Source organism: Hyla sarda, chromosome 1 (genome assembly GCF_029499605.1).
Source record: "Hyla sarda isolate aHylSar1 chromosome 1, aHylSar1.hap1, whole genome shotgun sequence".
NCBI lineage: Eukaryota > Metazoa > Chordata > Amphibia > Anura > Hylidae > Hyla > Hyla sarda.
In genome coordinates, this window is record NC_079189.1 from 265,578,398 (window position 1) to 265,594,809 (window position 16,412).

Sequence of the window (16,412 nt, forward strand, 5' to 3'; positions counted from 1 at the left end):
CCTGTTCCTTGAGTCCATGCCTCTTTTGATACATGACAATATCCTGCCGGCTTTGGAAGCAGCAGCCTGACATTGCATGCTATTCTGTAGTCTGTGATCTACAAGTACACCCAGATCCTTCTCTACCAGTGACTCTGACAGTTTAATCCCCCCTAAGACATACGATGCATGCAGGTTATTAGTACCTAGATGCATAACTTTACATTTATCCACATTGAACCTCATTTGCCAAGTGGATGCCCAGACACTTAGTCTATCCAAGTCATCTTGTAACATATGCACATCCTCTATAGACTGTACCGTGCTACAAAGCTTGGTGTCATCTGCAAAGATAGAAACAGAGCTGTTAATACCATCCTCTATATCATTGATAAATAAATTAAACAACAGCGGGCCCAGTACTGAACCTTGGGGTACACCACTAATAACCGGGGACCAATCAGAGTACGAATCATTGACCACCACTCTCTGGGTACGATCCATGAGCCAGTGTTCAATCCAGTTACAAACTAAAATTTCCAAACCCAAAGACCTTAACTTACCTGTCAGACGTCTATGAGGGACAGTATCAAACGCTTTAGCAAAATTCAGAAACACTATATCCACAGCCATTCCTCTGTCAAGGCTTCTACACACCTCTTCATAAAAGCAAATTAGATTGGTTTGACAACTTCTATCCTTAGGAAACCCATGCTGGCTATCACTTATAATACAATTATCCCCTATGTATTCCTGTATGTAATCCCTTATAAGTACTTCAAACAATTTACCCACAATGCACGTTAAACTTACCGGTCTATAGTTTCCTGGGGAAGACCTAGAGCCCTTTTTGAAGATTGGCACCACATTCGCCTTGCGCCAGTCCCTTGGCACAATACCAGACACCAGAGAATCTCTAAATATTATGAACAGGGGTACAGATATTACTGAACTTACCTCTCTAAGAACTCTTGGGTGTAGTCCATCCGTCCCTGGGGATTTGCTTACATTTATATCACTGGCAGGGCAGGACAGTGGGATGCCATGGCAACCCCCGTTCTGCCCACCCCTGGATGTCGAGGGGTATGTGGGGAGAAGATGGAGGCCCGTACCTGGAGGAGAAGATGCCTGGGGACCCCGATCGTCGCTGGAGACTGCTGGATCCTGGCTCAGGTAGGGAAACTACGGTGGGGGGGGGGGGAATGAAAGGGAAAGTAAAGTGATCTTTACTGTGGCAACCACTAGGAAGGCCAAACTGCAACTCCCAGCATGCCCAGACAGCCAAAGACTGGGCATGCTGGGAGTTGTAGTTTTGCAACATCTGGAGGGTCACAGTTTGGAGACCACTGTTACAGTGGTGCCCAAACGGTAGCTCTCCAGATGTTGCCAAACTACAACTCTCAGCATGCCTAGACTGCCCAGGCATGCTGGGAGTTGTAGTTCTGTAACATCTGTCCTTTCAGATTTTGCAATTTTCATGACATTTTTGAAAATTGCTGCTCTACTTTGAAGCCCTCTAGTTCTTAAAAAAAAGCTAAAATATGTCCATTTTATGATGACAACATAAAGTGGACATATTGTATTTGTGAATAAAAATAAAATGTATTTGGAATATCCATTTTACTTACAAGTAGAGAGTTTCAAAGTTAGAAAAAAAATGTTTTCACTAAAATGCTGGTGTTTCCCTAGAATTTTCATTTTCACAAGGGAAAATAGGAAAAAAGCCCCCCAAAATTTGTAACCCCATTTCTTCTGAGTAAGAACATACTCCATCTGTGGATGTAAAGTGCTCTGCTGGCGCACTACAATGCTCAGAAGAGAAGGAGCGCCATTGGGATTTTGAAGAGAAAATTTGTCCTTAATTGAAGGCCGTGTGTGTTTACAAAGCCCCCATAGTGCCAGAACAATGGACCCCCCCACATGTGACCCCATTTTGGAAACTACACCCCTCATGTAATGTAATAAGGGGTACAGTGAGCATTTATGCCCCATAGGTGTCTGACAGATTTTTGGAACAGTGGTCCGTGAAAATGAAAAATGTAATTTTTCATTTGCACAGCCCATTGTTCCAAAGATCTGTCAAACGCCAGTGGGGTGTAAATACTCACTGCACCCCTTATTAAATTCTGTGAGGGGTGTCGTTTGCAAAATGGGGTCACATGTGTGGGGATTCCACTGTTCTGGCACCACGGGGGCATTTGTAAACGCACATGGCCCCCGACTTCTATTCCAACCAAATTTTGTCTCCAAAAGCTCAATGGCGCTCCTCCTTTTCTGAGCATTGTAGTTCGCCAGCAGAGCACTTGACGTCCACACATTATTTCCATACTCAGAAGAAATGGTGTTACAAATTTTGGGGGTCATTTTCTCCTATTACCCCTTGTAAAAATGTAAAATTTGGGGAAAAACCAGCATTTTAGTGAAAAAAAATTTTTTTTCATTTACACATCCGACTTTAACCCCTTAAGGAGGCAGCCCTTTTTCACCTTAAGGACTGAGCCCTTTTTCGCAGTTCTGACCACCGTCGCTTTACGAATTAATAACTCGAAAACGCTTTTACCGAATATTCTGATTCTGAGATTGTTTTTTCGTGACATATTCTAATTTATTTTGTTGGTAAATTTTCGGCGTTACTTGCATCATTTTTTGGTGAAAAATCCCAAAACTTCATGAAAATTTTTAAAATTTTTCATTTTTTTCATTTCTCCATCCAACTTTGAAGAATTTTCATTAAACACTTGTGGGATGTTAAGGCTCACTTTACCCCTTGTTACGTTCCGTGAGGGGTGTAGTTTCCAAAATTGGGTCACATGTGGGTATTTCTTTTTTTGCGTTTATGTCAGAACCGCTATAAAATCAGCCACCCCTGTGCAAACCACCAATTTAGGATTCAAATGTACATAGTGCACTCCTGAGTCTTGTTGTGCGCCCGCAGAGCATTTTATGCCCACATATGGGGTATTTCCGTACTCAGGAGAAATTGCGTTACAAATTTTTGGGGGTCTTATTTTTCCTTTTAACACTTGTGAAAATAAGTATGGGGCAACACCAGCATGTTAGTGTAAATTTTTTTCTTTTTTTACACTAACAGGCTGGTGTAGCCCCCAACTTTTCCTTTTCATAAGGGGAAAAGGAGAAAAAGCCCCCCAAAATTTGTAGTGCAATTTCTCCGGAGTACGGAAATACCCCATATGTGTCCCTAAACTGATTCCTTGAAATACGACAGGGCTCCGAAGTGAGAGAGTGCCATGCGCATTTGAGGACTAAATTAGGGATCGCATAGGGGTGGACATAAGGGTATTCTACGCCAGTGATTCCCAAACAGGGTGCCTCCAGCTGTTGCTAAATTCCCAGCATGCCTGGACAGTCAGTGGCTGTCCGGAAATGCTGGAAGTTGTTGTTTTGCAACAGCTGGAGGCTCCATTTTGGAAACACTGCCATACAATACATTTTTCATTTTTATTGGGGGGGGGGGAGAGTGTAAGGGGTGTATATGTAGTGTTTTACTCATTATTTATTGTTAGTGTAGTGTAGTGTTTTTAGGGTACATTCACACTGGCGGGTTACGGTGAGTTTCCCGCTAGGCGTTTGCGCTGCGGCGAAAAATTTGCCGCAGCCCAAACTTGAAGCAGGAAACTTACTGTAAACCTGCCTGTGTGAATGTACCCTGTACGTTCACATGGGGGGGGGCAAACCTCCAGCTGTTTCAAAACTACAACTCCCAGCATGTACTGACAGACCGTGCATGCTGGGAGTTGTACTTTTGCAACAGCTGGAGGCACACTGGTTGGAAAACCTTCAGTTAGATTCTGTTACCTAACTCAGTATTTTCCAACCAGTGTGCCTCCAGCTGTTGCAAAACTACAACTCCCAGCATGTACTGATCGCCGAAGGGCATGCTGGGAAATGTAGTTATGCAATAGCTGGAGGTACGCAACTACAACTCCCAGCATGCCAAGACAGCTGTTTGGGCATGCTGGGATTTGCAGTTTTGCAGCATCTGGAGGGCTACAGTTGCAAAGTGATCTCCAAACTGTGGTCCTCCAGCTGTTGCAAAACTGCAAATCCCAGCATGCCCAGACAGCAAATATCTGTTTGGGCATGCTAGGAGTTGTAGTTTTGCAAGATCTGGAGGGCTAAAGTTTAGAGACCACTAAATAGTGGTCTCAAACTGTAGCCCTCCAGCTGTTGCAAAACTACATATTCCAGCATGCCCAAACAGCTGTCTGAACATGCTGGGAGTTGTAGTTTTGCAACATCTGGATGGCTACAGTTAGAGACCACTGTATACCCTAAGTGATAACATACCACACAAACATTCAGCTGAAATCCCAGTTCTGACGTGTTTTGCTGCGCCGTGTGCATGACAACTCAGCTCTGCAGGGAACACAACAAATCTTAGAAGGACAATGGGTTAAAAAAAAAAAAAAGGGGATATTAAGGGGTATTGCGGTGAAAACCTTTTTTCTTTTAAATCAACTGGTGGCAGAAAGTTAAACATATTTGTAAATTACTTCTATTAAAAAATCTTAATCCTTCCTGTACTTATTAGCTGCTGAATACTACAGAGGAAATTATTTTCTTTTTGGAATGCTCTCTGATGACATCACGACCACAGTTCTCTCTGCTGACGTTATTATTATAATAATAACGCTTTATTTATTGTTGGGATTTGAACCCAAGTCCCCAGCACTGCAAGGCAGCAGTGCTAACCACTGATCCACCATGCTGCCCTTAGCATACTTCTGCTATGCATGGTTGCTAAAATGGACAGAGATGTCAGCAGAGAGTACTTTGCTCGTGATGTCATCAGTGTTCCAAAAAGAAAGGAATTTCCTCTGTAGCATTCAGCAGCTAATAAGTACTGGAAGGATTAAGATTTTTTTAATAGAAGTCATTTACAAATATGTTTAACTTTCTGCCACCAGTTGATTTAAAAGAAAAAAGGTTTTCACCGGAGTACCCCTTTAAGGGTAACTTATCTAAAGTGTGATTGTGGTTATGGACTTCTATATATCAACCAGGATCGAGCTTATAGACAAAGCCCCGACTCTTAATAGGATGTAGTGAGGGTACAGCATGCTGCCTGTAATGCTCTCTTCAGTAACACTTTCAGATGATAATGATGAAGACATAGAGCAGGGTAGATGGCGCCAAGCAAGTAATCCCCAATAAGAGAGCCCTATAGATATATATCCAACCCTCAGCCTGCACAACAGATGATAATGATGAAGGCATAGAGCAGAGTAGACGCTGCCAAATAAGTAAGTCCCAATAGGACTTTGCCAAGATAAACAAAGGTACAGCCAAAGTTCAGGGTTCGCACCTTAACCCCTGTTGATCCATGGCTTTACATAGCCAGATTAGACAACTTCAGAGTGAAGTGTATGATGAGGATGCTATGTATTTACATTTATGAGCCGGGATTCTATAAGTAACAATAGGGTCTGGCATTTAAAATCCAACATGCTCCCCAACATAATCTATTAAAGGCCAACCTAAACATTAGATAATTGACCAGTTTTGCTGAGGTCAGTTGGTTTGGCCAATTTTTCAGTAATATGTATGAGCACCTGAAAAGAAGGGCTTTTAGTTCCTTCATGCTAGATCCACTTTCTTGTATTTGGCTAAAAAAAACAGCATCTCAAACTGTATGGAAAACTACATGTGTGTTTACAGCCTTAAAATCCACAGCAGATTACAGTGGCAGCAAAGTGTGTGAAATTTTAACTATTTACATCCACATACTTTGAAAAAAAATCAGTATAAAATTCACATGAAATTCTACAGTGTGGAATTTGGTGCACTTTTTCATTTTGTCTTGTGTGAAACACCTAAAGGTAATTTTATGTGGCATGTGGATTGACTAATAATGTACAGCTCTTTCATATTCAGCAAAGATAAATATCTAATAATAAACCGAGCTGTTTAACTGGTTTGTTTTATTTCTTTCTATATATAGGACGGCCAGTCTCGCACAGTACGGCAGTTTCAGTTCACTGATTGGCCAGAACAAGGTGTGCCAAAATCAGGTGAAGGGTTCATAGATTTCATAGGCCAAGTGCACAAAACAAAGGAGCAGTTTGGGCAAGATGGACCTATATCTGTTCATTGCAGGTAGGAATAAAACAAAACTTCACAAAGCTTGTTCCTGTATATTCTATTTACTAATCTGCTTGGAAAAAACTGATTAGTGTTTTTTTTTATAGTGTTTTCATTATCATGTGGCATTCGGTAAAACAGACATTCACTTATTAAATGCAAATAACTATTTCAACTAATTTAAGGTAGCTAATTTTATCACACCAATATTTTAATAAAACATTAACATTTCTTTAAGAATATTCAGAGTTCCTGTGCTTTGTATCACACAGGAGGTGTGAGAGCTGTGGGTTATGTTATTATTGTGCTATTATTCTAGGTAGGGAGGGAAAATGTTTTAGCAGCCATTCTGCAGGAGAGTCTTTTATGTGATTTTGTGGGACAGTTGTTCATCATCACGTTACATGAAGCCCACCCATATTTCTTGAGCAAGATGGGGAAGTAACAGGTTCACATTGGCAAATACCAATAACTAAAAGATCTTTTCTATGCCCTTTACACCCATTTTGCAAAAATTTAGACCAAAACACATAAAAATGTGGGAAAACTCCATTGTGTGAACACAGTCTTAGGAGCATTTTCAATACTTTATCTGGTACATGTATTGTTTAGGCAACATCTGTTAATGGGAAACTCATTTTAGTAGTGTATTGCCTAATAGTTCTTTTTACCATATGTTTCTAAATGTTAATTACCATTTATATTTTCTAGTGCTGGAGTCGGTAGAACAGGGGTATTTATTACCCTCAGTATTGTTTTAGAAAGAATGCGTTATGAGGGTGTGGTAGATGTCTTTCAAACTGTAAAGATGCTGCGAACTCAAAGACCTGCAATGGTGCAAACAGAGGTACGGTTTAGAAAACCACAGTGGGATTGCATAATTCACACCTTGTTATACCAAGTTTGTTTTTATGATTGTAAAGTAAATAAGAACATAAAATTGTATTGTTTTACAATTATTTTTAAAGAATATATGCAGACACTGGCATCTTAATAACAAGAGTTGTCATCTGTCAGGATACATGATGCAGAAAGGCATTATTACCTCCTGCCAAAATGCAGCACAAAGCTTCACTCCAAGAACATGTGTTTTAGATCAGCCATTTTCTCCTTAAAGGGGTACTCCACTGCCCCGGCGTCCAGAACATTTTGTTCTGAACGGTGGGTGTGGGCTGTGGGGGTCATGACGTCACAGCCACGCCCCTCGTGACGTCATGCCACCACTGGGGCAGTGGAGTACCCCTTTGGGTGCCAGCAGTCACAGAGTGGTGGCAGAGCAAGCTCCCTGCTTCCTGTAGGTCTGTGTGTCTGTTTGTAGCAGTGGATTTCCAGACGGCAGTCACAACTGAAGGCTCGCTCTGCATATGCTCTGTGTCTGCTGGCAGCGCATCTACAGTGTTAAATATGCTGTGGGTATTTGCATTTACTTCAATGGGTGCAATTGCGAATGGGAAAGCAGAAGCCCATTGAAGTCAATGGGCAGTATATTTCTGCACAGAAATACCGCTGTGTGAACATAGCCTCAGACATTTAGCATCTGGCCAAAAGCCAATTTTCTGTAGGGCCAATGGAGTCCTGTACAGCCTGGGGGAGTGTTATTAAAACCTGTTTAGAGGAAGAGTGGTGCAGTTGCCTATAGCAACCAATGCTTCATTTATTTTTAAAAGTTTCTGAATAATGAAAGAAGTAGTCTGGTTGTTATGGGCAACTGAATCTCTCTTCCTCTATACAGGTTTTATAAACAACTGTGGTCTACGCTGTGCTACATTAATATAGAGTACCTTATGTGATGCTACCACATCTTCCCAAGAGAAAATGTACAGCAAAGCTACAGTGTTACCACTTAAATGGTTTATTGGAATCCTCCTAGTAGTGCACCATACTCCAGGGATCAAATTAATGTTTTCAATCACAAGTGATATACCTGATATATCTCCAAACACCAGTCCCATGCACTCTGAATTAGAGGTGTTTTGCCTCTACATTAGGATGTATGCTCTAGCTACAAAATATGTGATAAGTGTATGATCGCAGGGGATTCCCCACATCCCCCCCACCCCACCAATTAGCTACTTATCCCCTATCCACATCAGTAAGTTTTGGCTGGAGTTCTTCTTTAAACTGTCCCTTTCATTTGAAAAAAACTTGACATTTCATAAGTTTTCATCAGTTGGGGTCTGGGTGTTAGGCCCTTTCTCGCATTTCTCATCAGCTGCTTGGGAACATTTCTCTTGGGGGGAACAATTTTCTTCAGTACACCGGCAGTGTGAACGTAGCCTTAGAATGAGTCAAAAAAAAGCATGCACTTCACTCTGTTTTGCTGCAGTAGATGGATCTGTGGAGTCCGTCTCCTCCAGCAAGACTCGGAGCACTGCAAGCAGGGTAAAGAAGACACATGCTTCGCATGCCTCTTTTTGACAATTAGTGGGGGTCTAAACATCTAGACCCCTACCAATCAAACCAAAACTTGACATATCCGTGTGACTTGCAAATAAATTCTAATCATAGGGGCACTTTATTGGTGTTTAAACTCCAATAACTCCTTGGCAACACATGACATAAATGTACTTAATGTATGTGTTAGGGGATTATAAAGCTAACAGAGTGTGCTTCATAGCTGGCGAGTGTTGGCTGCTATTAGCAGCCAGCACTCAAGTTATCATATCGATCACAGCATTTAAATATTGCCAGGAGTTAAGGGACTGTCTCCCACGCAGGGTGGAAGTGAGTTAATATGGCTGCCGAAAGCCTCAGTTCTAGCTATAATGACACCGTTAGTACGCTCTGTTACAGGCAGAGCACACATTTTTCACTGTTCAATGCTATGCAATTAAAGAATTGCTTATAATAGTACCCTATGGGGACTTTAAAAGTGTAAAATAAATTATAAATAAATTAAACCCCCTCCCCTAACAAAAATTTAAAGGGGGTGCCATTTTTTTAAACATTTTTATAAAATAAAAGACCTATTTGGTATCGGGGTGTTACTATTCCTGCACAATGAGCAGCGTAAATGAAAAAAAAAACAAGTGATCAAAAAGTCCCATGTAAAAAAAAAAAATGGTCATGGCGCAACAAATAAGTCCTCACATAGTTCAGTAGACTGAAAAATTAAAAAGGTCAAGGGTCAGAGTAAAGCTATTTTATGCATGTATAGTTGTTATTATATATTATGTGGTAAAATGAATGTCATCACAGAGTTACAATTGATCTTGCATAAAACAATGCCCCTCTCAATGGAAAATGTAAGGAATTAGGGGGAAATTTATCAAAACCTGTGTAGAGGAAGAGTGGTGCAGTTGTCCATAGCAACCAATCAGATTGCTTCTTTCGTTCGTACAAGGGCCTCTGAGAAATGAAATAAGCAATCTAATTGGTTGACATGGGCAACTGCACCTCTCTTCCTCTACACAGGTTTTGATAAATCTCTCCCTATGTCTTTTTAAAAGCGTGGAGTAAAATTAAACCACAGAGATGAAAGTTGGCTGTGCCCTCATAGGATTAATGACCACACCAATTTTTGTTTTTATCTATGTCAGGTTTTAAAAGCCCTTTTTCCATCAAAGAAGCCCTATGGGTTTTTATTGTGAGATCAATTATACTTTTTAGAGTACATTCAAACTTACAGTATCCTGCGCAGATTTGATGTGCAGGATTTTCTGCTGCAGATTTCAATGTACACCAAATGATTGAGAACAGCTTCCAATCTGCAGTTACAAATCCTGCCCATCAAATCTGTGCAGTATCTTGTCCATGTGAACGTACCCTAAAACAACATTCTTCATTTTACCATGAAATGGAATGTGAAACAAATATAACATTATTTGCGGATTGCAATTTGTAAAAGGCCATTCTAAAAATTTTGGAAGTTTCATTATTACGCCATTTGCTGCGCATTAAACGTTGTAAGTTTTTCCTCCGAGTCAGTACTATTACAGCGATACCTAATTTTTATTGTTTATTAAAAGCAGTAAATAAACACTTAGATTTAAAAGGAGTTTAGAATTTTTTTTTTCCCTATGGAGGACTCCTCTTAAGGCTAAGTTTCCACTTGTTTTTTTTCCCAGCAGTTTTTGGAAAACTGCCACAGCAGTTTTTGAGCCGTAGCCAGAAATGTATTCAAAAGGAATTGGACATATATGGAAGGACTTACACTTCTCCTCACTTATGGATCCACTTCTGACTTTGGCTCAAAAACTGCAGTGGCAGTATTCCAAAAACTGCCAGGAAAAAAGTGGAAACTAAGCCTAAGGACAAAGCCCATTATGACCTAAAGGGGTTATCCACCATAAGGTGATTTTAGTGCGTACCTGGCAGACAGTAATGGACATGCTTAGGAAGGATCTGTGCTTGTCTTGGGGCTAAATGGCTATGTTGTGAGATTACCATAACACTGTGGCTAGCTTTTTGTGAACTGGTATTTCTGATTGAATTTTCTTTTTTTTACTACAAATCCCACAATTCCATTTTCCTCCCTCCCACACATCAGCCACCCCACCCATTGAAACATAAATGAGCTGCAGGCCCTTGGTTTTCAATCAGGGTGCCTACAGCTGTTGCATTAGTTGCAGATTGATCCCTCCACCCATTGAAGCAGACAGGCTCCCTGTTGTCAGCTGACTAGTGAGTCAGGTCTCGGCCGCACTGTAAGCTGGGAAAAATCTGAGACAACAGTAATTTTGTATGCTGGTGAAAAAAAATAGTGGGGTGAAAATCACATAAGAATTGTGAGAAAACCGTCACACACAGGTACAGACACTATATTATGAACTACACTAACTTTACAGACCCTGTAGCATAGTCAAATGGAATACCCCTTTAAGGATCAGAGCAGTTTTTTGCAAATCTGACCACTGTCACTTTAAGCATTAATAACTCTGGGATGCTTTTACTTATGAATTTGATTCTGAGATTGTTTTTTCGTGACATATTCTACTTTATGTTAGTGGTAAATTTTTGTCGATACTTGCATCATTTCTTGGTGAAAAATTTAATGAAAAACTTTAACATTTTGCATATTTGGAACTTTGAAGCTCTCTGCTTTTAAGGAAAATGGACATGCCATATAAATTATATATTAAATTTACATATAAATTATATATTGATTCACATAAAAAATTAAGTTTACTTTATGTTGACATGTTTTAACTTTTTGAAGACATTCGAGGGCTTTGAAGTTTAGCAGCAGTTTTCCAATTTTTCACGAAAATGTTAAAATCGGAATAATTTTTTAGGGATCAGTTCAGTTTTAAAGTGAATTTGAGGGTCTTTATGTTAGAAATACCCCACAATGGACTCCATTATGAAAATTAAACCCCTCAAAGTATTCAAAATGACATTCAGAAAGTTTGTTAACCTTTAGGTGTTTCACAGGAAAAGCAGCAAAATGGAGAAGAAAATTCAAAATCTTCATTTTTTAGGCTAACATTTTCTTTTCTTTTTTTTTTTTTTTTACATTTTTACAAGGGGTAAAAGCATTTCCGATCACTGCCACTGACCGGGCGGTGATCGGACCGGGAAGACTGCTGAAATCATTCAGCAGGCATCCTGTGCCAATGCCCAGGGGGTCCTGAGACCCCCCCATGTTGGCAATCGCGCAAATTTTGCGGCTATTCCGAGTCATACGGGTCTGCGATGACCCAGAAAATAAGGGGGATCGGGGTTGTCCAAGACACCCAGATTCCCCTGAACGGTGCCACCCCTCCTATCCCTGCTATTGGTCGTCTAGAAGCGACGACCAATAGCAGATCGGGGGCAGGGGGGGGTTAACTTTCGGTTTCCCCGTTCTGCCCCGCCTATTGTGGGTGGGCAGAACGGGCAAACCGAAAGAGGATCGGCGGCGAAGATCCACTTACCCATCGGCGGCGGCGACGATCGGCAGTGGGTGAAGATCGGCGGCAGAAGAGGACGCCGATGTGGCTCCCTGGATCCTACGGAAGCCGGTGAGTTGCCAAGCAACATCTGGAGGGCTACAGTTTGAGACCACTATATAGTGGTATCTAAACTGTAGCCCTCCAGATGTTGCAAAACTACAACTCCCAGCATGCTCAGACAGCTGTTTGCTGTGTGGGCATGCTGGGATTTGTAGTTTTGCAACAGCTGGAGGGCCACAGTTTGGAGATCACTGTGCAGTGGTCTCTAAACTGTGGCCCTCTAGATCTTGGGATGAAGAAAGAGAGCAGGGTCCAGCTCCCAGGAAAACGGATAAAATGCTAAATTTTAATTCAAGCCATTAAAATTGAGTGAACAAAAAATAGAGGAGGGAAATAAAATCATAGCAGAAACGCCGACGCGTTTCGGACCATATAGTCCTTAATCATGGCCTCTAGATCTTGCAAAACAACTCCCAGCAAGCCCACAAAGCAGTTTGCTGTCTGGGCATGCTGGGATTTGTAGTTTTGCAACATCTGGAGGGCCACAGTTTGGAGATCACTGTACAGTGGTCTCTTAACTGTAGCCCTCCAGATGTTGCAAAACTGCAAATCCCAGCATGTCCAAACAGCAAACAGCTGTCTCGGCATGCTGGGAGATATAGTTGCGTACCTCCAGCTGTGGCATAACTACATTTTTTGGCGATCAGTACATGCTGGGAGTTGTAGTTTTGCAGCAGCTGGAGGCCCACTGGTTGGAAAATACGGAGTTAGGTAACAGAACCTAACTGAAGGTTTTCCAACCAGTGTGCCAGCTGTTGCAAAAGTACAACTCCCAGCATGCACGGTCTGTCAGTGCATGCTGGGATTTGTACTTTTACAACTTCTGGAGGGCCACAGTTTGGAGATCACAGTGCAGTGGTTTCTAAACCGTGGCCCTTGAGATCTTGCAAAACTACAACTCCCAGCTGCCCTAACAGCTGTCTCAGCATGCTGGGAGTTGTAGTTGCGTACTTCCAGCTGTTGCATAACTACATCTCGTACATCCCTTCGGCGATCAGTACATGCTGGGAGTTGTAGTTTTGAAACAGCCAGAGGGTACATTCACATTGCAGGTTTACAGAGGGTTTTCTGCTTCAAGTTTGAGCGCAAACTCCTAGCGGGAAACTCACCGTAAACCGCCGCCAGTGCGAATGTACCCTAAAGACACTACACTACACTAACACATTATAAAGGGTATAACACTACATATACACCCCCTTACACTGTTTCCCCCCCCCCAAATAAAAATGAAAACATATCGTACGGCAGTGTTTCACAAATGACGCCTCCAGCTGTTGCAAAACAACAACTCCCAACATTTCCGGACAGCCACTGACTGTCCAGCTGGAGGCACCCTGTTTGGGAATCACTGGCGTAGAATACCCCTATGTCCAACCCTATGCAATCCCTAATTTAGTCCTCAAATACGCATGACACTCTCTCACTTTGGAGCCCTGTCGTATTTCAAGGAAACAGTTTAGGGCCACATATGAGGTATTTCCGTACTAGGGAGAAATTGCACTACAAATTTTGGGGGACTTTTTCTCCTTTTACCCCCTACGAAAAGGAAAAGTTGGGGTCTACACCAGCCTGTTAGTGTAAAATAATACATTTTACACTAACATGCTGGTGTTGCCCCATACTTTTTATTTTCTCAAGAGGTAAAAGGAAAAAAAAGACCCCCAAAATTTGTAACGCAATTTCTCCTGAGTACAGAAATACTCCAAATGTGGGCGTAAAATGCTCTGCGGGCGCACAACAAGGCTCAGGAGTGAGAGCGCACTATGTACAGTTGATGCCTAAATTGATGATTTGCACAGGGGTGACTGATTTTACAGCGGTTCTGACATAAACGCAAAAAAATTAATACCCACATGTGACCCCATTTTGAAAACTACACCCCTCACGGAACGTAACAATGGGTATAGTGCGCCTTAACACCCCATAGGTGTTTGACAAATTTTCGTAGAAGTTGGATGGGAAAATTAAGAAAAAAATTTTTTCACTAAAATGCTGGTATTACCCTAAAGTTTTGATTTTCACAAGGGAAAATATTTGTAACATAGCCCATATGTGGCTGTAAAGTGCCCTGCGGGTGCACTACAATGCTCAGAAGAGAAGGAGCGCCATTGGGATTTTGGAGAGAAAATGTGTCTGGAATTGAAGGCCACGTGTGTTTACAAAGTCCCCAAAGTGCCAGAACAATGGACCTCCCACATGTGACCCCATTTTGGAAACTACACCCCTCACGGAATGTCATAAGGGGTACAGTGAGCATTTACGCCCCACAGGTGTCTGACAGATTTTTGGAACAGTGGTCCTTGAAAATGAAAAATTTAATTTTTCATTTGCAAAGCCCACTGTTCCAAAGATCTGTCAAACGCCAGTGGGGTGTAAATACTCATTGCACCCCTTATTAAATTCTGTGAGGTGTGTAGTTTCCAAAATGGGGTCACATGTGGGGGGGTTCACTGTTCTGGCACCACGGGGGGCTTTGTAAATGCACATGGCCCCTGACGTCCATTCCAAACAAATTCTGTCTCCATAAGCCCAATGGCGGTCCTTCTGTTCAGAGCCCTGTAGTGCGCCAGCAGAGCACTTGACGTCCACACATGGGGTATTTCCATACTCAGAAGAAATGGAGTTACAAATTTTGGGGGACATTTTCTCCTATTACCACTTGTAAAAATGAAAAATTTGGGAAGTTTTTTTTTTTTTTCATTTACACATCCGACTGTAAGAAAAAGTCATCAAACACCTGTGGGGTGTTAAGGCTCACTGGAACCCTTGTTATGTTCCTTGAGGGGTGTAGTTTCCAAAATAGCAGGCCATGTGTTTTTTTTTTTTGTTTTTGTTTTTTGCTGTTCTGGCACCATATGGGCTTCCTAAATGCAACATGCCCCCAAAAACCATTTTGCTTTCCAAAAGCCAAATGTGACTCCTCTTCTGAGCATTGTAGTGCGCCCACAGAGCATTTTACATCCTAACATGGGGTATTTCCATACTCAGAAGAGATGGGGTTGAAAATTTTGGGGGGCATTTTCTTCCCTTACCCTATGTAAAAATGGTAAATTTTGGGGGGAAAAACTGCACTTTAGTGAAAAAAAATTTTTTCACTTACACAACCGACTTTAACGAAAAGTCGTCAAACACCTGTGGGGTGTTAAGGCTCACTGGACCCCTTGTTACATGCCTTGAGGGGTGTAGTTTACAAAATAGTATGCCATGTGTTTTTTTTTTTTTTTTGCTGTTCTGGCACCATAGGGGCTTCCTAAATGTCACATGCCCCTTGTTACGCCGAGCGCTCCGGGTCCCCGCTCCTCCCCGGAGCGCTCGCTTCTCTCTCGCTACCGCAGCGCTCCGGGCAGCTCCACTGACCCGGTGCGCTGCGATACCGTCTCCAGCCGGGATGCGATCCGCGATGCGGGTAGCGCCCGCTCGCGATGCGCATCCCGGCTCCCGTACCTGACTCGCTCTCCGTCTGTCCTGTCCCGGCGCGCGCGGCCCCGCTCCCTAGGGCGCGCGCGCGCCGGGTCTCTGCGATTTAAAGGGCCACTGCGCCGCTGATTGGCGCAGTGGTTCCAATTAGTGTGTTCACCTGTGCACTCCCTATTTATACCTCACTTCCCCTTCACTCCCTCGCCGGATCTTGTTGCCATTGTGCCAGTGAAAGCGTTTCCTTGTGTGTTCCTAGCCTGTGTTCCAGACCTCCTGCCGTTGCCCCCGACTACGATCCTTGCTGCCTGCCCCGACCTTCTGCTACGTCCGACCTTGCTTCTGTCTACTCCCTTGTACCGCGCCTATCTTCAGCAGTCAGAGAGGTTGAGCCGTTGCTAGTGGATACGACCTGGTCACTACCGCCGCAGCAAGACCATCCCGCTTTGCGGCGGGCTCTGGTGAAAACCAGTAGTGACTTAGAACCGATCCACTAGCACGGTCCACGCCAATCCCTCTCTGGCACAGAGGATCCACTACCTGCCAGCCGGCATCGTGACACCCCTCAAAAACCATTTCAGAAAAACTCACTCTCCAAAATCCCATTGTTGCTCCTACCCTTCTGAGCCCTCTACTGCGCTCGCCGAGCACTTCACATACACATATGAGGTATTACCTTACTCGAGAGAAATTGGGTTACACATTTTGGGGGGCTTTTTCTCCTATTACCCCTTGTAAAAATTCAAAAACTGGGTCTACAAGAACATGTGAGTGCAAAAAATTTTGATTTAGAATTTTCTCCTTCAATTTGCTGCTATTCCTGTGAAACACCTAAATGGTTAACAAACTTTCTGAATGTCATTTTGAATACTTTGAGGGGTGCAGTTTTTATAATGGGGTAAAACTGAACTGGTCCCTGAAAAATTCAGATTTTGAAAATTTTGTGAAAAATCTTAAAATTGCTGCTGAACTTTGAAGCCGACT

General features: G+C 42.4%; 1 protein-coding gene across 15 annotated transcripts in view; it reads left to right on the forward strand.

Moving 5' to 3' along the window:
• PTPRS (protein tyrosine phosphatase receptor type S) overlaps positions 1–16,412 on the forward strand; it is a 784,683-nt gene that overhangs the window by 750,830 nt on the left and 17,441 nt on the right. For all 15 annotated transcript variants that reach the window (XM_056571644.1, XM_056571636.1, XM_056571669.1 and 12 more), the window contains 2 exons: positions 5,942–6,096; positions 6,793–6,928. In XM_056571644.1, the coding sequence (XP_056427619.1) occupies positions 5,942–6,096; positions 6,793–6,928 (291 nt within the window). The remainder of the gene's footprint in view (positions 1–5,941; positions 6,097–6,792; positions 6,929–16,412) is intronic.